At 47.6% G+C, this 25,282-nt stretch overlaps 1 protein-coding gene across 4 annotated transcripts; it reads right to left on the bottom strand.

Moving 5' to 3' along the window:
* Positions 1-119: 119 nt before the first annotated feature.
* Znf746 (zinc finger protein 746) lies at positions 120-24,117 on the bottom strand. Of its 4 annotated transcripts, none has more exons than XM_020159293.2 (7): positions 23,818-24,071; positions 20,327-20,626; positions 20,119-20,245; positions 18,880-18,993; positions 7,580-7,771; positions 6,971-7,096; positions 120-5,694 (listed from the first exon to the last, which is right to left on the bottom strand). In XM_020159293.2, exons 1-7 carry the CDS (start codon positions 23,839-23,841, stop codon positions 4,622-4,624), a joined length of 1,956 nt encoding a protein of 651 aa, XP_020014882.1. In that variant the 5' UTR covers positions 23,842-24,071; the 3' UTR covers positions 120-4,621. The 4 variants fall into 4 exon arrangements, with proteins under 4 accessions (XP_020014882.1, XP_020014885.1, XP_020014881.1 ...); XM_020159296.2 differs by having other exon boundaries at positions 121-5,694; positions 20,119-20,200; positions 23,818-24,070; XM_020159292.2 differs by having other exon boundaries at positions 122-5,697; positions 23,818-24,117.
* Positions 24,118-25,282: the final 1,165 nt, after the last annotated feature.

Here is a 25,282-nt window from a genome sequence, read left to right as displayed (position 1 = left end):
TTCCTCCTTCTTTGGTCTTCCACAGGCATTATTCCCCAACCAACTTCTTACACTTAATTGCACTTTTATTTTGTGGTTTCAGTATTTGCTTCCCAGAGCATCCAACTTTACATCATGTTTTGGTGCTGGGATGCGTTTCTGAACCGAAGATGACGCCTTCAAAGGCTTCCTGTAGAGTGCCTGTTGTTACCTTTTGGGGCTCACAGTCAGGCCCTCCCCCTCCCCCATTCCAAGTAGGCGCAGCAATGACTCCTGTGCTTACAGCTTGGGTGTAATTTTGTCTTAATTTTGGGCATTTATGTTTCCCCTTTATTTCTATCTTAGCCTTACACTTATTAAATCCTATTCAAAATTTCCAGATGTTTATGTCAGCAATGTGTTTGGGTCATACAATTTGCAATATATGCAGTTAATATTTTTTCATCAAAATTTTTTATAAGACAAATTATTTGTGTGTCTTTAATTTAATGTCTAAATGGTACTTTCAATGTTTTTAAATAGACATGTATAAATTGTATAACATTCCAGGATTTAAAAAAAAAAATTACACCAAAACCAAGAACTCCATTTTATAGCTAGCTGTCAAGGAATAAAGGCTTCCTTATGATTTGTAAGCCTCATTTTTAAAATAACTTTTATAGACATGTACAAAGTAAGGAAGGGTCGGATGAGATGACAGATGGAGTCTGCAGGAGAAGCAAGGGAGGCGTCAGTTCCACCTGCAGAGATCAGGGAGGCTGGATGGTGCTCTGAGCCAAGACCTGAGGGGGAAGTAGGTGTGTGCCAGCTGTCATAGGCAAGGGGAGGATGGACATTGTCTGCAATGGAATAGCATGTTCAAAGACATGGAACAGCATGATCCACAGGGAAGGGCCAGGGGTACAGTTTGTCTAGAGGATGAGATGCAAATAGAGTGGAGAAAGGAGAACAAGAAACCCGCCTGTGAGAATTGGATTTTAACCAAGAGATGGGGGCAGTCCTAGGAGGCCTTTAAACAGGGAGCAATAGTGACCAGATTTCTCAGTTAGAAAGCACCCTGGGGCAGTGTAGTGGTGGGAGCCGCAGACCTAAAGCCCAGAAGACTTCTGGCAAAACTTCAGTGATGTGGAAGAGTGACTGATGGACAGAGGAAAAGAGTCATAGTTACGAGTGGCCAGGACAGTATTTAAAGTCCAAGTTGTTGATGCAGTCCGACCCCTCGTTTTCAACCTGGGAATGTGACAGTGATGGAATGCTGCCACATAACGATGGGAAGAGTAAGAAGGGACAGGGGCCATCAGGAGGAGGCAGGCAGGCAGACAAGTACCTTCTGATAGGCAATAGAGGGTGCCAGTGACACAGGAATGGCTGGGAGTGATGACTAAAATACCCTCATTTTCGAGCAAGTCATTTCAGTGCTACAGCATTCATGAGAGTCCCAGGAAGTGTTTGGCCTTAGAGAAGAGACAAGAGCTGCCCTGAGATTGGGAAGTGTAATAAGCTGAACAGCAGCTCCCTCCCCTCACCTCCTAGGTGTTCACATCAAATCCCCAGAACCTGTGAATATCTTACCTTACACAGCTAGCAAAGGGGACTTTACAGATTTGGTTAAATTAGGGTTTTAAAGGGCTGGGGATGTAGCTCAGTAGTGCAGCATTTGCCTTGGTTTGATTGCCAGTACCACAAAACAAAACACTAGGAAAATTAGGATTCTAAGAGGGAGACCATCCTAGTGGGATCAGTGTAATCAAAGGTTCTTTATGAGAGGAAAAAAAGCGAAGTCAGAAAAATCAGGTATGACAACAGAAGTGTAGTTTACAGTTATTCCCTTAGGAAGAAGGGGTCACAGCCAAGAGTACATGTGGCTTCCTTGTTGGAGATTGTGTCTCCCCTGGAGCCTCCAGCAGAATGCAGCCTTTTGACACTTTGATTTTAGCTCCAGAACTGTAAGAGAAATTTGTATCCATTTAAGCCACCAAGTGTGGTAATTTGTTAATGGTAGCATCAAGGGACAGTCCCAGGAAGCGACATCCATGTGTTGGCCTGAGTAGTAGAGTAAGGGCTCCTAGAAGTTTATGTGGTGGTGGCTGGGTTTGGTCTCCCACCTCCTTCTGGTCTGGAGCTGACCTCAGCCCCCAAGCCCCAACCTACTCCTCCCATATTCTGTGTGGTGAGTGGCACCTGCTCCCAAGCCCAAGACAGAGGAGTCCTCCATTAGGCAACCATGGGCAGAGGTTCTGGATTGGCATTCAGATTTCTGCAAGCAGAATGAGGGTAATGAGGATGCAAGGAGGAGGGAGTCAGTGGGATGGATAAGGGGTACCTTCTGCCTTCCAATTATGGGAAACATCCAATGGGGAAGATGGGCCAGAAGTGCAGACAAGGGGTCAAGTTCACAACAGGAACTGTACATACTCCACCATGGGCCAGGACCACCCCCATTGTCCCTTCTCTGCATCTCACTCTCATGCCCTCTATAGAAAAAATTTAAGATGGATTTTGCATTTTCGTTTTCTTAAAAAGAAATCTATGATCAAAATCAAAAAGACTATGGCTCAAGTGGTAGAATGCCTGCCTAGCAAATGCAAGGCCCTGAGTTCAAACCCCAATATCACCAAAAAAAAAAAAAAAATCAAAAAGCAAAAATATGAGAAAATGAGATAAACTGTTAACAATGATGAACTCTGTTGGATGGGAATATGGGTGCTACCCTGGCTTAAACATCATGGGTAGGGCTTTGTTATAAAACGAGGATTATTTCAGGAATCACCTGCCAAGCTAAGAAAAGATGTGAGGATAAAACAGCTAACATCTATTTTTCTTTGATATTCTGTAGTTTCTTTCCCAGACCTTCCATCTTCATGCATATCTCAAATTAAACTAAATTACATAAACTATGTTTATATTCTGATGCAATGTGATTTGATGTTTTGAGCCTCCCTCCAAATGTTAGTTTATCTCCTCTGAATCACACTTCTACAGGATCTTTTATATCTAGTTCTCAAGGACAGTCATCTCTCTGGGTTCAAGATGACTAAGGGCAGGAGACGGTTGAGGACTTACACCTCTCCCCTGCTCAGCCCCCTGGCAGCAATGACACAGGTGTAAGAATGGAATCCACCCAACTGCCTTGGTGCTGGTTAGGTTTTATTTTAACAGGATGTTTTCTGTTCATTTGTTTTTTCAAAATATCAGTTATATCAATATTAGAAGTGTAAACAGGTACAAAATATACAGTACATAGAAACAATTTTGTTAACTAGTCTATTCCTAATAAATGTAGACAGGAGGGAGCTGAATGGATGGACACCATGGTCTTCTCCTCTGCAGGGAGACAAGTTACCCATTTGGGCAAGAGGACCAATGGCCACTTCAACAAAATGGGAATGGATGTGTGTGTGGTGGGGACAGCACTGTGGTGGACAAGAGATCTGGGCCTATTTCTAATTCCACGTTGAAGATATTGGAGGTGGGCCCTTACCCAGCCCCCCAAACTAAGTGCCCCTAAGTAGGTAGCAAGCACATACCTCAGGGAGGCTGGGACTTGGGGAGCTGCTGAGGCAGTCCCCCTGAGGTCTGAGGATCTGACTCATGGGTGTGGGACAAATCTTTAATAGGCCAAAGCCCCCCAAAAGAGCTATGGCTCTTCCCAGCTCCTGGCACATGCAGCGTACTCACAGTGAGAAGTTGAGATGTGCCCTTCCGAGCCCTTTATTTCCTCATCTCTAAAAAACAAATGCCTGTCCTGTTGCTTCCCAAAGCCATGGCAGCTGTCAAATGAGATGTGATGTGGAAGCACTCTGAAAATGAAAACACGGCACAAAGCAGCCTCAGGGGTTGGCTGGCTGGCTTCCTTCCTGGCTTTCTGTGACCAGATGTGCAAGGGTTCAATGCCCAGCCTTGACTTTTTTTACCCTCCAGACCTAACACTACAGCTCCACATGACAACGGGGTGTGGCCACCTTCCCCTGGACAGATGACACAAATGGCCTGGAACAGGGAAAAGTTAGGCCAGAGCTCTGCGGGTCTTTTCAGGAGAGGCAAGCTGGCAAAAACAGTGGCTGCTCCTAGTGGGGTCCTTCCTGCTGAGTGGAGCAAGGGGTTCCAGGCCTTAGCCCCTCACTGCTCAGGGCCCTAGGCCTAGACCAGTGGCCTGAGCAAAACAGGACTGAACTGGCACTGGATTATGTGGTTCGGGGATCCATGCTTAGGAATCAGTAGGCCAGAGGTGCCCAGGGCCCTCCTCACCCCGTCCTCCACGGCCAGCCTTCCAACGCTCCTAGAGTACGTGGACATACCCCTGAAAACCAAAAGTACACTGTAAAACTTCAACGGTGCTACTACAGTTTTCCAGCTTTCTCCTCAATTAAAAAGAAAAAACAAAAAAACAGATTTTCAATTAAATTACTTAAAATTCTACTATGGTGTTCAGTTTCACAATCAGAGAATCTGACTTTGTTTAGAGGTGGAAGCTACATTGTTTGGGTTTCTCTTTTTCCAGTGATCAGTTCAGCATCGTGGAAATTTGGTTCTCTGCCGAGTTTCCCTTTTTGCCTCTAAGCTTTTGATACCATCCTGCGGTCTGCACACGGGGCTTTGTACATTTGTGGCCTGCAGGGGCCATGCGCGGGCGGTGGGGGCCTCACAGATCCCCACCATCAGTGGGTCCCAGGACACTTAGGCCACAAGTCCAGTCGGTCACCAGGTCTGTGGAGGCCAAGGGTCCTTTGGCAGCGGGGCTCTTGAAGGGGTCGGGCGGCGCTGTGGGCAGCGGCGGAAGCGGCTGCGCGTGGGCCGGGGCCTTGGCGACGGCGGGATGGTTGCGCTGGTGCTTGCGGAGGTGGTCCTTGCGGATGAAGCTCTTGCCGCACACGGTGCAGGTGAAGGGCCGCACGCCCGTGTGCGTTCGGTAGTGGTCGATGAGCTTGGAGCGCTCGGTGAAGCGCTTTTCACACTCAGTGCAGGGGAAGGGCCGCTCGCCAGTGTGCAGCATGCGGTGGCGGATGAGATGCGCGGGGCGCGTGAAGCAGCGGCCACACTCCCCGCAGCGCAGGGCGTTGCTGTCCCGCCCGCCGCCGCTCGCGGTGGTCGCGGTGGCCGCCCCCGCGCCCGCCCCATCTGGCAGTCCGCAGCTTCGCTGGTGCGCGCTGAGGCTCACCTGCAGCTGGAAGCTCTTCCCGCAGGTGGCACAGGTGAAGGGCCGGCCTCCGGGGGGCGCTGCCGGGTGCTTCTTCAGCCCTGGCTTGTGACCAAAGCCTTTTGTCCGGCCAGGATATTTACAGGGTTCGTTGAAGGGTCTTGGGGCCTGGCTGGGATCCAACACAGCCTCTCCATTGTCCGGGGAGGAGAAAGGTAACCCCTCAGGCCCGCTCCTTGGGTTCAGGCCCACTGGAGGTTTGCACCGGAAATTCCAGCCCCACCGGACCCCACCGAAGAGCCAGTCTCCGGCAGGGGTGTCCTCCTGGGCCACGGCAGGGCTGAGCTCGCCCATGTCCCTCTCTGGCCGGGCAGGCTCTCGCAGTCCCAGGACAGCGTCCTGGCTGGGGAAGGAACTCCCCTGGCTTTCCCAGGCTCCCTCCTGTACAGGACTAGGGAAAAACCTTGCAGCCTGGCCCGGTGCAAACAGAGTCCCATGAGCTTCCAGGTCTGTAGGGTGCACGGGTGTGGCCACCACCTCCTCTTCTTGGACTTCTGTTTTGATCACAATTTTTACATCTGCTGAGAAATACAAAGGCAGGTATCATTCTGGCCCTCATCTCTGGATGAGCAGCAGGGACATCACCATGGCCCCTGCCACTAAGCTTCAGAACCACATGGCTGTAAGGCTGCCTCAAACCCAGAAGGCATAGCATCCTGGTGCCTTCACACCAGAAGAGCCACCCTCAGATCTGCCCCCAGGTTCTGTTTTCACTTTGGCTGTTAAGACTAATCCTGAATTTATCCAAAGAAAGCAAATTCTGACTGTGGGGCCATGTAACCCACAGCAAAAACACAGGCCTGGGTTCAGACAAATCTGGGAGTAAGTCACAGTATTTACTAGCTGTGGATGGGAGGCCCACCTTTTTTTTTTTTTTTTTTTTTGTGGTACTGGGCCTTCACCTTGAGCCACTCCACCAGCCCTATTTTTGTGAAGGGTTTTACCAGATAGCGTCTCAGGAACTATTTGCCTGGGCTGGCTTCTAACTACAGTGTTTCTGCTCTCTGCCTCCTGAGTAGCAGGAGGATTACATGGGTGAATAACTGGCCGCAGCCCAGAGGCCCCTCTTAACCAACAGGTTCTATTGAATGTCCTCCTTCACAGGACTGCATGGGGATTATCCAGATAACATATCTAACCACACTTCAGCATATCATGTGGCATGTAGCAAGCATTCAATAAATGTAGCCACCTACCTAATGATGAAAATATTAGTGAATGAGTAAGTATGTTTGATTTTATATAAATGTACTTTAATTTCTTATCCCAAGGTTTTGTATCAGGGATCGTGACTTTTAACACACTTTTTTGGTGGGGGTTCTAAAATATGACAGAAATAATTACTTAAGGTAACAGATAACTGATCTTCAAAATAAAAAACAAATACATAAATTTGGTAGTTGTTCCTCCCATCTCTGGCCTTCAGACACCTGTCTTTGGTAAAGTCAGTATCTAAGAAGTGGTTTTGGCTTAATTTTGTTTGCATCCATGCCAGAGGAGCCATAGGTTACCAGAGTTGGGGAGGAGGCCTACCTATCCTTCAAGGAATCAGCTCATCAGAATAGAGTGGCTAATCCCATGTGCAAAGGAGCAGTCTTAAACAAACATGGACATAAGAAAGGCTGCTCAAGTCTAATAATTTGGAAGGAGAGAACGGAAGGTACAAAGAGTTATGATCACAGATACCCAAATACCTGCTGACTGAAAGGTCAGGGCAGTTCACCAATAAGCAGGTGAACTTGCTCCCAGGCCAAGCATCCACCGCCCCCACCCCCCATCTTGCCACCTGGGTACCTTCTGTGGAGGCTGCTGTGCTGAGCTTCAGTGTCCCATCAGAGCACGCTGAAGATGGGTGGTGGGGAGGGAGCTCTGCCTGCCAGGAAGTAGGCGGGATAGTGGTTGAAAAGTTGGAATGGACGCCTGCAAGGAAGAGAGATCGGAGCCATGGGTTAAGGGAAGGTTGGGGCAGCAAAAGAAAACTGCAGGACAGGGCAACTAAACCCTAAGTGTGTTCCGAATGATCATGATGACTGAATCTAGCATCTCTTGGCCTCTTTGAAGCACTGGGAAGCTCAGATATCTAAATGACTCACACAGTCCTTTACCAACAAAAGGCAGCTGGTTATATCCTAGCCTGAAGCTGAGGGCAGTAAGAAAAGGTGTATGGTTGATGAAGGGGCTACTGATCTGCTGAGAAAAGTAATAGCCAAGATCACTGACCTCAGAGGGCTAGGTGGTGTCCTTTAATGAGCCCCTACCTTAAGGTGGGAAAACTTCTAAGCTGGTCAGGCCAATGTTCTGAGAACCCATAGCTCCCTACATGCTCCTGGGAGCCTTTCCTGGTCCCTGTCTTTAGTTCCTACAACTCATTCTAGTGTCTGCTCCCCCATCTCAGCCACTCACCAGAGGTAGCATCCGTGGAGATGTCTCCTGCCCCAGAGTCCAGCTGGCTGAGGCCCCAGGGTTCCTCCCCGATATCTGGCTGTCCAGCTGCCCAGGCCTCTACACCCAGTGCCTGCTGTTCCTGCAACTGGAGCTCTCCTTCCTGCTTGATCTGCATCAGGAGGTCAGGGGCAGGAACTGGGGGCCCTGAGCCTAGGAAGGGGAAAGCATGTGAGCCTCTCAGCCAAGGAAATGGACACACTGGCCTTACAAGGGTCCAGCAGCAAAAGAGCCTGGTGGGAAGGGAATGAAACAAAAACAGGGCCACTTGGCAGAGTATGCAGTCACTGAGTACCAGGGTAGGGTGGGGGGCGGGTGAGGTAGGGAGAGGGAGAGCATATGAACATGTTCTTAGGACGAGGCCTGGTCCATGGGGAAGTCTGAACTGCCCTGGGGAGTGCTGTTTTCACTTTTAACACAGGAATGCCAAATAAAATTGAACCCTCTCTCCCCCTCAAATTACCCCCCAAACACACCTAGTTATGTGAGCTCAAAAGAAAGATTTTATATGTAAGAGTCAGAGAAAACACACAATTTAATCAAGAGGGAGGGTAGAAGGCAAATGTCCCAGAGAGTTGTTGGCAAAGGATGCAGGCCTTAGGGGCTGGGCTTTCATGCCCGTGTAGGGCTGACCTGCTTGTGTAAAGCAGTTACCCTGAGGTTTTGTACTGACTGTGAGATGGGACTAGGAAAACTCCATGTAGCTGAGGGAGCTACCAGCAAGCTACCCACTTGTTCAGGTCTGTGCAAGGGAAAGCAAATCATCAGCAAGGTGGCTCACACCTGTAATTCTACCTACTCAGGAGGAAGAAATAAGGAGGGTCGCAGTTTGAGACCAACCTGGGCAAAAAGTTCCCGAGACCTCCATCTCAACCAACAAAAAGCTGGGCATGGCAGTGTGGGCCTCTCGTCCCAACTCTCAGGGAAGTGTAAAATAGGATAACCATGGTCCAGAGCTGCCCAGGCATTAATGTGAGACTCTATTTGAAAAATAACTAAAAAGAGAAAAGGCCGGGGGTGTGGCTCTAGTGGCAGAGCACCTACCTAACAAGTGAAAGGCCCTGAATTCAAATCATAATATGGCCAAAAAAAAAAAAAAAGAAAAGGAAACAGGAACCCCTGTCCACATGGAATTCGTACTACCCACACAGTACAGACACCCAATGAGAAATTCACTGAAAAACTGGCTGAGAGCCACAGCAACTCAGGAGACCTCAGCACAGGTAAGCACTAGACTGCTCACAGGGCTATCCCCACAAAGCAGGTCACAGCCTTACAAGCCAAAACTAAACTAGAACCAGAGGAAAGCTGCAACTTACAAACCAGAAGAGGAGCCAAATAGCTTACAGGAGGCAGGGCATACTTTACTTTCTAAATAATCCAAGGGTGTAAGGAAAATCAGAATGAGAATCAGAAGCTACCTGGACCCCGGTGTTGATGAAAGTGTTATCTATCAAAATGTGTGGGCTGCAACTACAGTGGTACATAGAGGAAATGTAAAAGCCTTGATTCTTTATAATGAAAAAGACAGGTTGAAGGTTAATGGGCGGGGCTAGTGGAGTGCCTGAAGAGTGCCAGCCTAGCAAGCACAAGCCTGAGTTCAAACCCCAGTGCCATTAAATAAATTAAATAAATAAATAAATAAATAAAATGGGCTAAGCAGTCAATACAAGGTGTAAGAAAAGAAATTACATCAACAACAAAACACTTAAAAAAACTGGGTATATGGCTCAAGTGGTAGAGCACTTGCCTAGCAAGTATAAGGCCCTGAGCTCAAACCCCAGTACTAGAAATCCCCCCCCACAAAAACAAAAAACCTTTAAAAAAGTAGGAGTAAACATAAGAATGGAAATTAATAAAAGGTACAACAAAGATATACCTACAACATAGGTTGGTTCATTGAAGAGAATGTTAAACCAATTCATCTCTAGCAAGAGTATCAAGAAAAGGGGAGAGCTCCAATAACCAGTCTGAGGAATGAAAAAGAGGAGTCATACAGATGCACCAGAGATTAAAAAGACGAAGAGGATACTATGACTGTTATTCTAAATAATTTGAAAATTCTGGGGAAATGGACAAATTCCTAGAAAAATTACAACTTCCCAAAATGGACCAAAAAAGGAATAGACAGCCCAATCAGTCTTAAAACTAAAATAAATTAAATCAGTAGTTAAAACGTCCCAACTAAGAAAACCTGAGACCCCAGGTGGCCTCACTGGTGTTTTCAAACAAGCATTCAAAGAACAGATAATTCTAACCTTACTCAAACTCACTGAGCAAATAAAAACAGAGAGTAGATCACAGCTATGTCCTTAACACTAAAATCAGAAGACAGTCTGAGAAAGGAAAACCATAAGGCCCATCCCACCAATGAACAAAGATTCAAAAGTCATGAACAAAATAACCAGCATAATCTGGTAATACACATAAATGACCATGAATAAATTAGGTTTATTCCAGGATTGCAAACTTGGCTCAACTTTAAAGAATAACATAAATTACCAAGTTAGCAATTTAAAGGGAGAAAAACCGTATCATCTCAACAGATACCAACAAAATAAAGCCAAAAAGTGTCCTATAAAATTTGTAGTCACTCCTGTTTGTAACACCTAGCCAGCCAGAAATATGGGGAACTTCTTGAACCTGATAAAGGGGTCTGTTATCAAAACCTTGATTTGTAAATAAACTGTTAGCAAATATCATTCTTGATGTGAAAGGTTAAAAAGTGCCTTTTTAAAATCATGAGCCAATAGGATACCTGTTACCACTCCTATTCAAGGATTGTCAGGGATTTCTCAGCACAAAATAAGGGAAAAATAAGCCATAAAGATTTGAAAAGAAAAAATATTTTTTGCTTGTAGATATGATTGACTTTTCAAGAAATCTGAGAATTAGACAACTGTTAGAAAAATTATTAGTGTTAACGAGAATTTTAGCAAAGTTTTTAGAAATAAATGATAGGCAACTGTCTTTTTATATACTATTAGGTTTTATTTTTTGGTGGGACTGGAGTTTGAACTCAGGGCTTCGTGTTGCAAAGCAGGTACTCAAATGCATGAGCTACCATTTCAGGTCCCATTTTGCTCTGGTTATTGGAGAAGGGGCCTCTCAAACTATTTGCCTGGGCTGGCCTTGATCCTCCTAATCTTAGCCTCCCAAGTAGGTAGGATTACAGGTATGAGTCACTGGCACCTGGCTACTATTATGGTTTTGATGGAGCCAATCAACTACCATTTTCCTTCCTTGTCATGGATCTTAATCTGAGAAAACAAATGAGGAAGGCCAATGAGGCTAAGCTATTTTTATTACTAGTAAGTCTGGATATAGCTTTTATCTGTGGGCAAGAACAATTCTGTAATTATACGGACCTGAAAATCAGAACTTAACTGGATAGGGTGGAGCCCTAACAGAGCAGCAGAGGGCACCTATCCTGGAGGTAGCCAGCTGCCCAGGCACTGCACTCGTCCCACTTTTGCTTCCCACTCTCTAGCAGGGTATGTGCTTTCATGCCACCAGAAGCGGACTGCAGAGGTATTGAAATTATACAACTGAGCTCCTGCTGCAGGGGAGAAGTGTTCCCTATCCTTCAGCCCCAACATAAATCAACAACAAGTTAAAACAACACACCATGCACAGTGATATTAAAAAAAAAAAAAAGTAAGAACTTTTTGGGAGAAAATTATAAAGCTTCACTGAGACATTATAGACAGGCTAAATGGAGAGACTAAGGATAGCCATGGATAATGCGACTCAATGCAGTGAAAGTGTCAATTCTCTCTGAAATACTTTGTAGACTGAATGCATTTCCAGCCAAAACACCAACTGGATTTTTCATGGCACTTGACAAGGCAATTTCAAAGTTGCTGAAATAGCAAAGAAAAAAGTACAAAGCTCATGAAAAAGAACGAGGGTCTCTCCCTCAGTTCACCACAAGATCCATTCCTGATGGATTAAGGACTTGAACATGAAAGGCTAAACTTAAAAATGTTGAGTAGGAAATAGGAGATGGTGTATTATAACTGTGAAGTTGAAAAACACACACACAAAAGACAAACCATAACTGGAAGACTAGCAAATCTCAGTACACTGAAATGAAAAGCATCTGTGCTTTAAAATATAGCATAGGCTAGAGTGCACCTCAGTGGTAGAGTGCCCAGCATCCAGATGGCCCTGGGTTCAATCCCCAGCACCACAAAACAAAACAAAACAAACAAACAAAATACCCAAAAAACTAACAAAAAACCTCAAACGGAGATGATACTGGTAAGCTATCTTGTGGGCTGACACAAAGACTCATATTCTGAGTGTGTAAAGAACTCTGACAAATCAATAAGAAAAACAACTTTAACATCAAAAATGGACAAAAGAGCCGGGCACCAGTGGCTCATGCCTGTAATCCTAGCTACTCAGGAGGCAGGGATCAGGAAGATTGTGGTTCAAAGTCAGCCCGGGCAGATAGTTCATGAAACCCTATCTCAAAAAAAAAAAATCACAAAAAAGGTCTGGTGGAGTGGCTCAAGGTGTAGGCCCTGAGTTCAAACCCCAGTACCACAAAAAAAAAAAAAAAAAAAAGAAAGAGGGCATTTTACAGAAGAAAAAAGACAAATGGCCTATGAATAGAGGATATAATGTTCAATATATCACTAGATAGGAAGATGTGTTTTCAACCACAAATTTATACCATTTTTCTTCCATCAGCTATGCAGAAACGAAAACAGCACTTCCAAGGCTGGAAAGAGTGAGGTTCAGCAGGAGCCCCAGGCTTTGCTGAGGAGGACGCCCATTGGCAGCTCTGCTCTGGAAACACCTGAACATGCATCTTTGCCATGGCCCACAGACCTGGGCTCACTTTCATATACACCTAAGAGCATTGTCCTTAAAGCAAAACAAACCAAAATAACCCAGTACACGAACACCTACTATGGTCAAACGAATAAATACACAGTATTATAGTCATAAAACAGAATTTTTTTTTTTTTTTGGCAGCACTAGGGCTTGAACTCAGGGCCTCACGCTTACTAGGCAGGTGCTCTACCACTTGTGCCACTCCGCCAGCCCTAGAAAACCATTAAGTGGTGAAAATCATGAAAATAAATGAACTGCATACACTATATCAACACAGATGAGCTCCAGCACCTGATGTCAAATGAGAAAAGCAAGCTCAAAAATATTAGTGGCATGACACCATTCATAAGAAGTTAAACAGGCAGGGGACTGAGTGGCTCAATTGGTAGAGCACCTGCCTAGCAAGCAGAAGGACCTGAGTTCAAACCCCAGTACCACAAGAAAAGTAGTGTAACTAATAAAACAAGAATAAAAATATAAAAATAAAAAGAATTAACAAATGGAGACTGCATTGAATGAGGGGGGAGTTTTAAAAAAAAAAGTTAAACAGGCAAAACTAAACAATATTACTTAGAAACCTGTATAGAGAGAATAAAAAAATTTTAAAAAGGCAAAGAACTGATTTGATCGGTTTCTGAATATTCTGTGAGAGGAGGGAAAGGCTGTGGCCACGTACTCTGGAAGGCTCTGGCTGTGACCCATTTCTTATGCTGAGTGTTGGTTGGGAATACAGACATTGACTCTCATGCTAGATGCTACATAATAAATCATAATAAATAATAAATTTTGTTCTGAGCTGGCCCGTGGCTCACGCCTATAATCCTAGCTACTTGGGAGGCTGAGATCGGGAGGATTATAGTTTAAAGCCAGTCCAGAGAAAAAGTTTGTAACATTCCCATCTCCAAAATAACTACAGCAAAACTCCTCAAAAACCAAAAAAACAAAAATGGACCAGAGTGGAGGCATAGCAAGTGGTAGAGCATCTGCTTTGCAAGCATAAAAATCCCTGAGTTCAAACCCCATTTCCACCAAAAAAGAAAAAAAAAGAAAAATAGAGTATCTTTCTGATCGTGAGAATATCGAATATCTATGAGAGAAAAAAAGCACAGATCATAAAGAAAAAGACTGATTAATTTGACTTTACCAACAATAAAAATCAATATAAAAGAGCTACAAAGTTAAAAGAACTGCCAGATTAAGAGATGTTTGCAATTCAAGTAACAGACCATGGACAAGTAGTCCTAAGTAGGACCAAGAAAATGCCCAGGCTACCAGATACCATTCTAAAACCCCACAAGGCCCATCTTGGGCCAATGTGCAGTGGCCAAACCACTTGGGGTACAGGTGGAGGGCCCTGTACCACCGGGTAACCCCATCTTATTGGAAAAAACCCCAAGTTCCAGCTTCTAGGCAGTTGGTCTTTACTCAAACTTCTCACCTCACCCACTATTGTAAAAAAAAAAAAAAAAAAAAAAAAAAAAAAGCAATGAAAACAGGTACCTTATAACTGCTAACAGGAGAAGCTACTGTGACCACTGCAAGAGCAGGATGGCAATGGCAGAGGTGAGGACCAGGAATGCCTAAGATGTAGGAAGGTACCTCCACATCTATTCCCCAGGGAAACATCAGCACGTGCACCCACAGACATACTCAAAAATGTCTATGACATGTTGCTTGTGATAACAAAAAATTAGAAGTTACTTAAGCGCAAATTGATGGAAAAACCATAATGTAAAAAGTTGCTTTTTTGCCAGGTGTTGGTGGCTCACACCTGTAATCCTAGCTACTCTGGAGGCAGAGATCAGGAGGACAGCAGTTCAAAGCTAGCCCCAGGCAAATAGTTTTCAAGACCCTATCTTGAAAACATCCAATACAGAAAAGGGCTAGTGGAGTGATTCAAGTGGTAGAGCACCTGCCTAGCAAGTGTAAGGCCCTGAGCTCAAACCCCAGTATAAACAAATATAAATAAACAAACAAACAAATAAATAAAAGCTGCTTTTTCAATATTAAAGCATCTTTTAAATTGAATCCTGATCTAGATGTATTAACATGGGTAAATTTAAAATACAGACTATTCAGTGAAAAAATATGTAACATTTATGTTAACTTCTCAAAACACACAAAAATGACATATTCTTTCTGGGTACAAATGTATGTATGTATGTATGTGTGTATGTACATACATAGCAGATGTTTTTAAATGTGGATAGAAAGGATAGATGTGTCAAACTTAGGACAAGTGGTTACCCTAGGGAGGAACAGAACTGGAAGACCTACAAAGTGGTCTAAATGGTATCTGAAGTATATTTTAAACAACATCATACACATTTTAAATGCTTAAATTCAGCACATTTTCAAAAATACTTATTGAATTCCTACTGTTAGGCAATATTCTAGCAGCTTGGATTGACTACATGAATTAAACAGTTTTTATCCTTTTGAAATTTATATTCTTATGGGATAGGGACTAGGTGGACAATGAGCCTATAAATATGGAACATCTATAACAGATGATGTTATCTGATGTGGAACAAAACAAAGCAAGACAGAGACTGGAATCCTGGTGGGAGGGCTGCAATATTAAGCAGGGTGGCCAAGGAAAGTCCTATTCCAGCAAAGGCTCGAGAGGCCCAGGGACAGGAGTGCTCAGCAGAGGCTCGAGGATAGGCAGGCCTACAGTGCTGAGGGAACAGCAAGGGTGCTGGAACAGACAGAAGGAAAACAGGAGGAGAGCTGGGCAGTGTGGATTGGATGGAAAGTCAGGGTATGTTTTAAGGGATTCCTTTGCTTTGTCTAGAGCAGGTGTTGGGGGATGGGAGCAAGAGCAGAGATGGCGATAATCCAATCCAATCAAGAGACAGGCCTGGAGTCTGGAGAAATTGGGTGGGAGGGCCAAAATGACAGAGATGGGTAGATGTGGGTGTGAAGGAGGTTCTGAGGTCTCCTGGGTTTTTGGCCTGCAGTGGAAGGATGGAGAGATCAAGGGCAATGTGGGAGTGGGTGTGGAAGGGAAATGACAGGTCAGCTTTGGATATGTTTGGTATGATTGTCTAATGGGATATCCAAGTAGAAATGCAGCTCAGGCAATGGGGCATACAGAATTTGGGTAGAGGTCCAGGCTGGGGGCACACACACCTAGACATAGGTACAACCCTGTGACCTGGTGGGCTGGAGAAAACATAGGCATCAGGGAGAAAAAGGGCATGAGGACAGAAGGCACACTATTGTGGAAAAGTTCCAAAGAGACATAGAAAGCAGCAGAGGAGGGAAGAGCAAGGAAGGGAAGAGGAAGGAAGGGAAGGAGCCCCAGGAGAGGGATTCAGGAGGCAGCTGTGACTTGGATATGTCCCTGGTATTCCTGTGGTGAGGTGTGTCCTTGGCATTACTGTGCCAGAAACTTAATCCCTTAATCTCTTGCATTGGAGGTGGGGTTTTCAGGAGGTAATCAAGGATTAGATGAGATCATGAGGGTGGAGCCCTCGTGATGGTATGAGTGGCTTTGTAAGAAGAGGAACAGATACCTGAATGAGGATACTTGCTCTTTCTCACCAAGGGATGCCCTGTGCCGCCTCAGGACTCTGCAGAGTCCCTAAAAAAAGCCAGCAAAATGGCTTTCACCAGATGTAGCCTCTTGATCATGACTTCCCAGTCTCCAGGACTGTAAGAAGTTTCTTTATAAATTACCCTGTCTACAGCATTCTGTTCTAACAACAGAAAATGGACTAAGACAGTGAGCCATGGGTGGTCAATTTTCCAAACATGCTAAGATACAAAGACCTTTCTGTACCCTGATGAACAAGTCAGAATGGGTTTTGATGGAAGGAGTCCAAAGAAAGCAGGAAGGGAAAGGTGGGAAATGATAAGCGCACCATGCTCCCTCCTGAGGTCAGCCATAAAAGAGGGCAGAGAAACAGGGTAGAATCTGGGAGACCCCCAGTCTCATAGGGTAAGGATGTGATTGTTTTCTGCCCTTAAGGTGGTACAGGGCTGGACATAGGGCCAGACCATGAACTGCAGAGTAGACAGGTGAGCAGAGACATATGTGCAAACACAGAAAGGCAAGCATAGATGTAGGCAGATGGCTAGACAGGGTGAAAGAGCCATGAGAGAGGTTTTAGAAAATTAACAAATGATCTTTTGAGTTATATAGCAAAACCCTGTTTCAAAAAATGAAAAACAGATCTCTTAAACTGAAAAACTGTTCTCAGCTTGCAGTCCAAAGAGAAATAGCAGGGCTAGATTTTTGCCAACTTCTGGGCTAGTGAGGCAGCTGAGGTGATGCCAGTAACTGCTGGGTGTTGCAGAGTGCCCACTTGTTGTCACTGGTTGGGAATATTTGTCAGAAATATCAGGCAAGACCAGCAGTGGGCTTGTGGGGTTTGCTCCAGCTACAGGCAATGGCCTGGGTACAGGTACCAACAGGCAGATGGTTGGTCCAGGATTATGGTTCTGCCAGGTGGGCACAGTGAACAAAGGAGGGGTGTGGGACTGAGGTTGTATGAAGAGGGCAGCTAATGACGGCCAGAGAGAAATGAGGGTGTGCTGGGACGAGAAGGGAGGAAGATCTTGGAGGTCCTGGAGGCTGAGGACATGGTAGACTCAGGGCTTTAAAAAGAGAACTGGAAGGATGGGTGTCAGGAGGTGGTTATAAAGTGGTACGTTGGGAACGCAGATGGAGGAAGGGGTGTGGTGACTTCATCCAAAGTCACAGGATGGCCATAGGGCTGGAGAGGGACCAAGAACCACTTGTCTGGATGCTGCTATCTCTAAGAACGAGGGCAGAAGGAGTGACAGAGGGAGGAAAGGTCTGTGGAGGCCTGAGTCCCCAAGGCAGGGTTTCCAGAGAGGAGGGAGGGAGGCTGGCAGAGGGTCAGTCTGCCCCCTGCAAGCCCGGTGATCAAGAGACCTGAGGAAGAAGGGAGAGCTTCAGGGAAGCAGTGCCCTTGGGGAGAACCAGGGATCAGTCTGAGCAAGAATGAGCAGGGACACTAGGACCTAGCAGGACCTGCTGGCACTGTGGGCCTCACAAAGTTCTGTGGAAGAGTTTACAGGAGGTGGAAAAAGGGGTGGTGAAGTCTTATAAGGTTGGGGACTAAGCCAAATGGGGGCAAAGGGCAAGCTGGGATCCTGGCTGCCTGGATTGAGGCCAGAAAGAAAGATCATGTGGGATTCTTGCCAATGAGTTCAAGTGGACAGTGGAGTCTGAGTGCTGGAAGGGGTCTTGCTGGCAACCAGTGTATCTCTGGGCCCCTGTTTACTCTCATTAATGATAGTGTAAGAGCCAGGTAAAGTTCTACACATGCTAAAAGCACAATTTAACCAATCACCATGACCTCCTATCCAGGTTCAGAAGGTAAGGCCACCTGTGTCCTCTCTGTGTCCAGGCAAACAGCACTCCGTCCATAGTCACCTTTCTTTTAATTAAAACAAAAAAAATTTTTTTTTTTCTTGGTGGTACTGGGGTTTGAACTCAGGGCCTCATGCCTGCTAGGCAGGTGCTCTACCACCTGAGCCACCTTTCCACTTTCCAGTTGTCACATTGTCCTTGGCACCTAGAAGACTCTCAAAATACAGTTGCTGAGCTACATTGGTTAAGTGCATTAGTGAAAACTGGCAACATGGTCAGTCCTATACATGCTCTGCCATTGAAAAACTGAAAATCAAATTGACATGAAGCAGTTAACATGAAAATACATTTAACCACACATGAGTTAACCACAGGAAGGCTTCTGAGTAACAGTTTCAGAGGAAGAGAATCCAAAGCAGGTGGGACAGGCAAAGGACAGTCAAGGAAGGAAGCAGAGGTCAAGCAGAAACAGCACCTATCCCCATGCTCTGGCCAAATTACCCACCAAGGTCTTTCCTTCAGGAATCTGTTTTTTCTCATGTGTCCCCCTGCCCTTTCTTTAACTTGCAAAGGTGCTGCCTGGCTCTAGGGAAATCTGAGACACTGATTTCTAGCATCCATAATCACCTTAAATAAATGCATGGTTCTAATCACATCTGACCAGCTTGACAGTGGGTTCATGTTTGGCAACTATGAATAGTTTAAGGGCAATTCGGGTAACTCTTTGCAAAGCTCTGAATGAGTTTGTCTCCAACATACTCCTATTTTCTATGCCAGTGTCCTCCTCTCTCATCCTGTACTAATTCTGTGCCCCTGGCTCTGACTCTAGTGTTGCTGCCTGTTTCCAGGATGGAAAGTACTGGTTTATACAGTGTAAACTGAGTAGGTTAGAAATTGTAACTCGAATATGAAAGAGTTTGATTTAAGACATTCAATGTTAAACATAATTTAAAACACTGATGTTTCTCTGTGTCTCTCTGGAAAGAAGAGAAGCATCATCCCTGGCCCTTTACTTTTCTGTTTTCTTTTGATCACTTGGTGTTTCCCTGTGCATCTCCCAACCCTTTACCTGGACTTGGGTCCACAGGAACCTCTGGAACCTTGGGGCCAGCACGACGCCAGGTGCATGGCTCCTTGCCTTGTTCAATCTGGGAGAGGACCTCAGGCTTGGAGATGGCATAATCTGAGGAAAAATAGAAGGTTAGCTTGCCCATGCTCTTGTCAGAGCTGGGGATAGGTGCTGGAAAACCAAGAATTATCTAGAAACTAAATGTCTTCCTTGGTACAGAGCAGTGGTTCTCAATGGTAGGCATTTTTGCTGTACAGTCTGGAGACAATCTTGTGTAAAGTCTAGGGGACAGGGGAGGCACTGCTGGCATTTGGTGGCAGAGACCAGGGCTGCTACTGAACATCCAACCACAAACAAGACAACACCCACCCCAACAAAGAGTTATCTCTCCAAAGTGTCAGTGGTGCCAGGATACAGAGCCTCCATGTTAAGCAGTAGCACATTTCTACAAGCCAAAACATATCATGTCTGTACCCATTCCCACCCTTACCAAACATGCCTGATTGCCCATTGCTCTGGGGTCACACAGAGGCCATCAAGAGAGGAAATAAAGCCAAGAAGAAGGTTTCAGGACAAAGAGAGAATGCCTGCTGTAAGAGGCAAAGTCTGCCAGGTGTGGTGGCTCTTGCCTATACTTAAGAAACTGGGATATGCAGTGCCACCCCAGCAAAAAGTTCATGAGACCACATCTCAACCAACAAAACCTGGGTGTGGTGGAGAGCACCTGTCATTCCAGTTACAAGGGAAACATAAACAGGATACCCTATCCAAGAACTAACTAAAGCAAAAAGGGCTGGGGGGCATGGCTCAAGTGGTAGCAAGCACAAGGCCCTGAAGTTAAACCCCAGTACTGACAAAAAAAAAAGGAAAGGTCCACTCTTCTCCACAAACCCTGTAGTATATTATGTAAAGGCTATATAATACAAAGTAAAAGAAGTTCTTTTCCATGGATCTGAGAGGAGAGGAATTCTTGCCCTCCAAGTCTCAGCAACAACAGAGATGTCCATACTCTGGGTCTGGTTAGGAGAGGCACTGCCACCTTCCTCAGTCTGCTACTCCACCAGGCAGCAAGGAGTGTCTGACTCTGTCATCCTGGATCATCTTCAGGAAAACGAATCTCCTTGCTTAAAGTATCTATAAGGATTTACCTACCACTGAGATGAAAACAACTATCAAGAAAAGAGAGGTCTGGGGACTTGCAAAATCCCACTTCACAGAGGAGTGCATGTCAGGCCTTACCCAGGGAGACCAGCGTCTCATAGTTGCCCCTCATCACGTGCTTGTACAGCTCCTTCTGCCAGTCCTCCAGCTTGCCCCACTCCTGCTCAGAAAAATACACGGCCACATCATCAAAGGTCACGGGCACCTGGAACCACAAGTGTCACACTCGCTCACCCACACACTTACAAGTCCATGGGCTCCCCACCCCAGGGCACCCAAAGTCTACCTTGGGGACCTCCCCCTTGCTGCCCGGAGGCAGCCGCAGAATCCAGAAGTTTCTGTTGCGCAGCAGGTTCTCCACATTCTCCAGCCGCCGCTGCAGCAACCCATACTCCTGCAGCAGAGTCCCCAGCACAGCCCACTTGCCCTCCAGCTGATTGCCGAACTCTACGGCCGTCTTCTCACAGTCAGCCAGCTTCTTCTCTGCCATCCCAGTTCGACCTTCTAGCGAAAGCAATCGAGCAGCCTGTGATTCAATCTTCCTTTCCATGGCCTGAATTGTAGCTGCCATTGTCCAAGGAGAAATCTTTCAGAAATAAGAGAAACCAGCATCACTCATTGCATCTGTTGGGCTCTGTAAGCCCATCTCCCCTAGGCACAGGACCACAAGGCTGAGAGCAGGGAGCCCTTATCTGTGGGAAGTGGGGCTATCCAGGGTCATGTGCCAGATTACAACTTGGTGATCACTTCCTTTGGGTATCTCAGATCAAGCCTGTGTCTGGCAGATGCCTTGTCTCCAGGTCCCCACAGCACGTTATGCAGACTCAAACCTTGGAGCTCGCTACCCTATACGGTCATTTCCTGTATGCCCTTACACCACTAGTGCCCCAGCAGTACTGCGTCTTTTCACGGCACAGTGCTTGACACATGGCAGGCACTCAGTGCAATTTTGAAACAGACTCAGCATTGCCGGGGCGTTTCAGTGGAGAAATGGTAAACTGCAGATTTACTAGTGCCTGGCCTGCATGCACGCTTGTCACGATCACACAGGAACAGTCTACTGATGATGACCCAGCAAAAACCCCAGCTGCTTCACTGAGAGGCACAAACAAGTGTTGCTCAATGGCTTTTTCAAAAAGCATCTCATGTCCCCTTTTAACAAACAGAAGAACCTAATGGCCAAATCCCCTTCCTCCACCACAACTGATTTTGTCCTTCCTTAACTGCTCCTCCCCCACAAGGTGAAATTACCATTGCCACAAACCTTTGCCAATCAAGTTAGATTTGACACTACTTGAACCCCCTGAGATTCTGACTTTTTCTCTTCTGGTTCCCACCCCTCCCAAGGTAACAATGGCCTCACACATCAGCTGCACAGAGATCAGTGATACAACCTACAGCCTGGCAAGGAAGGCAGACAGACATGTGCGCAAGGTCACACTTCTGTACATGTGGCAACAATCAACAGGCGAAGCTTCGCTATTGTTAGAAACAACCAGAGGCTTGTGTGACCACCCGCTGGGGATGATGAAGACAGGGCACATTCTGAGTGAGGAGCTGGACTACCTGCTCCACCCACACCTGAGGATGGGTCTCACAGGGCAGAAAGGAGATCCTAGGAACTTTGGGTGTCTTTCCTGGGATATGCCTGAAGATGGATAGTTCTTATAACATTCTGGAAAAGCATTCCTGAACAGAAGATTGACAACTACTTGCAAAATAGTGATTTTGAGGAACCAGTGTGGATTCATTTAGAGTTACTGAGAATCAGATCTCGGAAAACAGGAACAAAAGAGCTCAACCAGAGGTAGAAAAACATGCCCTGATGGTACTCAAGAGATTGTTGGACTGTTTGGATGCTGGGCCTGACCAACGTAGGACTTTGGCTGGGTCTCAGAGGATTTTTTTTTTGGTACTGGGTTTGAATTCAGGGCCTCACACTTGCTAGGCAGGTTTGCTTACCTACCATTTGAGCCACATCACCAGCTGGAGGATGGGGTTTTAATGGGCAGAGAGCTGTTGGAAGGGAAAGATCAATGTGGGAGGAAGCCTTGCTATGGAGGCAAGGTAGTCTAGCTCCTCAGGAGGTAGACTGGTCTCTGGGCTTGATTGTCTTCCCTCCACCTTCTCTCCTGTTTGGGACCAATTCTATCTGGAATCCAAGAGTCTATTTCTGAAGTGCCTTTGAACTTCATCACCTGCTCCCTATGCCCTGAAATCCTAGTCATGCTCCAAATGCACTGTTGCAATGTTTGTGCTGCACTCTGAAAAGGAAGTCTCTGCAAACTTCTACTTTTTAAAGATATTCCTGTTTAGCAGGGTGCAAGTGGCTCACGCCTGTAATCCTAGCTACTCAAGAAGCAAAGGTCAGGAGGATCATGATTCGAAGCCAGGCTGGGCAAATAGTTCACAAGACCTTATCTCGAAAATACGCAACACAAAAAAGGTTGATGGAGTGGCCCAAGTGGTACAGTGCATATCTAGCAAATGTGAGGCCCTGAGTTCAAACCCCAGTACTGCCAAAAAAAAAAAAATTTTTTTTTTTTTTTTGAACAATGGGGCACAGTTTTCTTACCATTTCTATGGGGCCTGCGAACCCTACCTGAGGCCTTCAAAGTCTAGTGGGAGGTGGGGATAGCGCCTTATAACCAGCTGCCTTACGCTGGGGCAGAGAAGCCAAAACTCGAGCTTTGCTGATCTAAGAGGACGCCAAATCCCTCAACTGTTCCCCACCCACATGACGAAGTCCAGGCCTTCCAGCCCCTTCCAACTGCAGCCTCATACCAAAGCCATCTCTTCCAGGCTCACTGACTCTTTTCCGTTCCGGCACTGTCCTGTCTCTGTTCCTCTGCCCGAGCCCTCCTCCCTTCCTGGAAAGATCCACGAGTCTGAGTCTAGCTTGGCCTGGTGAAACCCTAGCCTTACGCAAAAGTCCAGCTCAAATCACAGAAGCACAGAATACTGAGTCAGGCCGGGTGAACGGGGTCTGCGTGGCTCCTCGTTCCTCCCCCTGCATTCCCACCTTAATGCTTCCACCTGGATGGCCGCGATCCCCTTTCCCTTCCTGTTCTGTTAGCTGTGTACCTGTCTGCTCCCCATCACACAGCGGCTCCTCGAATCGGGAGACGGTGTCTTCCCGCACTTTCTAGCTGTGTGATCCTGGATAAGTTAACTTCTCTGGGCCTGCGGGTTTCCTTTTGTACCGCACAGATAACAACAGCACCCATCCCGTAGGTTTGCAGGGAGGACAAAATAATGCCCGAACAGGGCTGAGTGCAGTGCCTAGCTCGACAAACGCATGCAGCCCTCCCGCGCCGCCCGAGGCGAGCTGGGCACGTAGTGGGTGCTCAGTGCCTGCGGAATCCTCGCCGGACACCTCCCAGGTGCCACCAGGCCGCTGGGGGGAGCTGGGGGAGGGAAGCACGGGCCGAGCGCTCGGCAGAGAAAAGAGCCCGGGCGGGGGGCGCGGGGACGAGGAGACAGCAGCCGGGGCGGGGGCGGGAAGCCCCGGAGGGCTGCGGGAACTTGGCGCGGGGCGGCCTCCGGCGCCGGGACGGCCGTTCTCCCCTGCTCGGTTCCGCCCGGTCGGGAGTGGGGGGCCCGGGTGGCGGGCGTCGTAGGCCCCAGCGGACCCGGCGTCCCGCTCGCCGGAGCCCCAGGCCTGGCGGCCCGGCCTGGCCACCGGAACCCCTCCCCAGGGCCTGCGGCGCCGTGTGCTGGGCCCAGGCCGTCCCCGGGGCCCGAGGCCGCGCGTCCGAGCGCGCGGGCCGCCCTTACCGGAGCCGCGGCCGCCTCGGCCATGGCCCTGCGCTGTCCGGCCCGGCGCGGAGGAAGTCGCTGGCCGCCGCGCGCAGCCCCACGCAGGCCCGGCCGCCGGGTCTCTCCGCAGGCGCCTCGGCCTGGCCCTGCGTCCCTCGCCGCGTTCCTCGGTGGCCGGCCTGCCGCCGTTCCGCTCGCAGACGCGCCGCTGCCCCCGTCAGCGCTCGGCCGGTCCACACTGCATCCTGGGAGCCGGCGCTGCGGCCCGGCCGACGAAGGCCCGTGAGGCTTCCTGGAGGCAGCGCGGCCGCACAGCCCCACCTGCAGCCCGACGGGCGAACGGCAGCGCGGCGCCGCCCGCGGCCCCGCCCCGCTCCGCCCCGCCCCGCCCCGTCCCGCCCGCCGCGCGCCGCCCGGCCCCGCCCGCCCGCCCGCCCGCGAGCCCCGACCCCCCAGCCCACCCTCCCCGGACGGACTCACCCACCCGCGGCCCCGGGGCCTCGGTTACCCAGAGTCCTGTCCCCGCTCGAGGGTCAGCGTGGTCCGGCCGGGTGAGCTCGGCCGCCCAAACTTGGGCGCAGGGCCTCCCCGGGCAGCGCGCCGCCCGAATGGCCGCGGCGATGATGGCCCGCGCGACCCACGAGGCCCCGGCGCGCTGGGCGCCGTCACTCGTGTGGCTCAGGTCCTGGGCCAAGAGATTGGGCTTTGTGGCCTGGACAGCTGCAGCACGTCTGTCTCTGACATGGAGTAAAACACTCCCAACAATAGAAAACGAAGCACATCGTGGTAGGGAGCCACGTAGAATTTTCTACAATGTGACTGTTACTTACGCAGTCGTTTCAGTGGAGTGAATGATGGGACACAATGGCACCACTTAGAATTATTTTGGTGGAGAACTTGGTATGGAGTGACCATGATCTAGTAAGTCTCTCCAGAGCGAGCCATCCCGTTTTTGTCTAAAAACGTGTGTTTATAAAGAATGTCTATGTACATGAACAAAAATGGTATCGTACGTGTGACACTGTTTATATAATGCAGTTTATGTAAGCATTTTCTATGTAACTGTTTTAGACAGGCTTGGAAACATATACATCGACATAGTCCAAGTAGTTTTCTGTAATAAAATGAGACCACAAGTAATTTTTTTTTTTTTGCATTTTCTAACTTTTTTGATACATCTTTTTTTGTAATAGCAAAAATAGTATTTTTATTTCGGGAGAGGAAAAAATTAACATTTTAAACCTCCTGGGGCGGCAAGCCTGGTGTGGAGCCCTCTTGCGGTGACGAAGATGCACTGCCCCGCAGAGTCGCCTGTGCCGGCGGCCGGCGGCACGCTGAACCTGCGCATGGCGTGGCCTGGCGGCTGCGATCGCGTCACAGTCCTCACTCTGCCTTCGGGCTGGACGCATCCTTTTTTGTGAACAGACTAGAATTGCTCTGGGCGCTGTCCTGAGGAAAGCCCTTATTCGTACTCTTTGCGGAG

Source organism: Castor canadensis, chromosome 2, assembly GCF_047511655.1.
Source record: "Castor canadensis chromosome 2, mCasCan1.hap1v2, whole genome shotgun sequence".
Lineage (NCBI taxonomy): Eukaryota > Metazoa > Chordata > Mammalia > Rodentia > Castoridae > Castor > Castor canadensis.
Note: the sequence above shows the minus strand (reverse complement) of the source record. Positions and strands in the feature narration are given on the sequence as shown.

Coding starts and splice junctions, on each gene's coding strand:
- Znf746 (XM_020159292.2), bottom strand. CDS start 23,841: ATGGCCGAGGCGGCCGCGGCTCCG. Junction 18,994..20,118: donor TGAGACGCTGGTCTCCCTGG/GTAAGGCCTGAC, acceptor ATTTTTCCTCAG/ATTATGCCATCTCCAAGCCT. Junction 5,698..6,970: donor CACAGCAGCCTCCACAGAAG/GTACCCAGGTGG, acceptor TGTATTTCTCAG/CAGATGTAAAAATTGTGATC.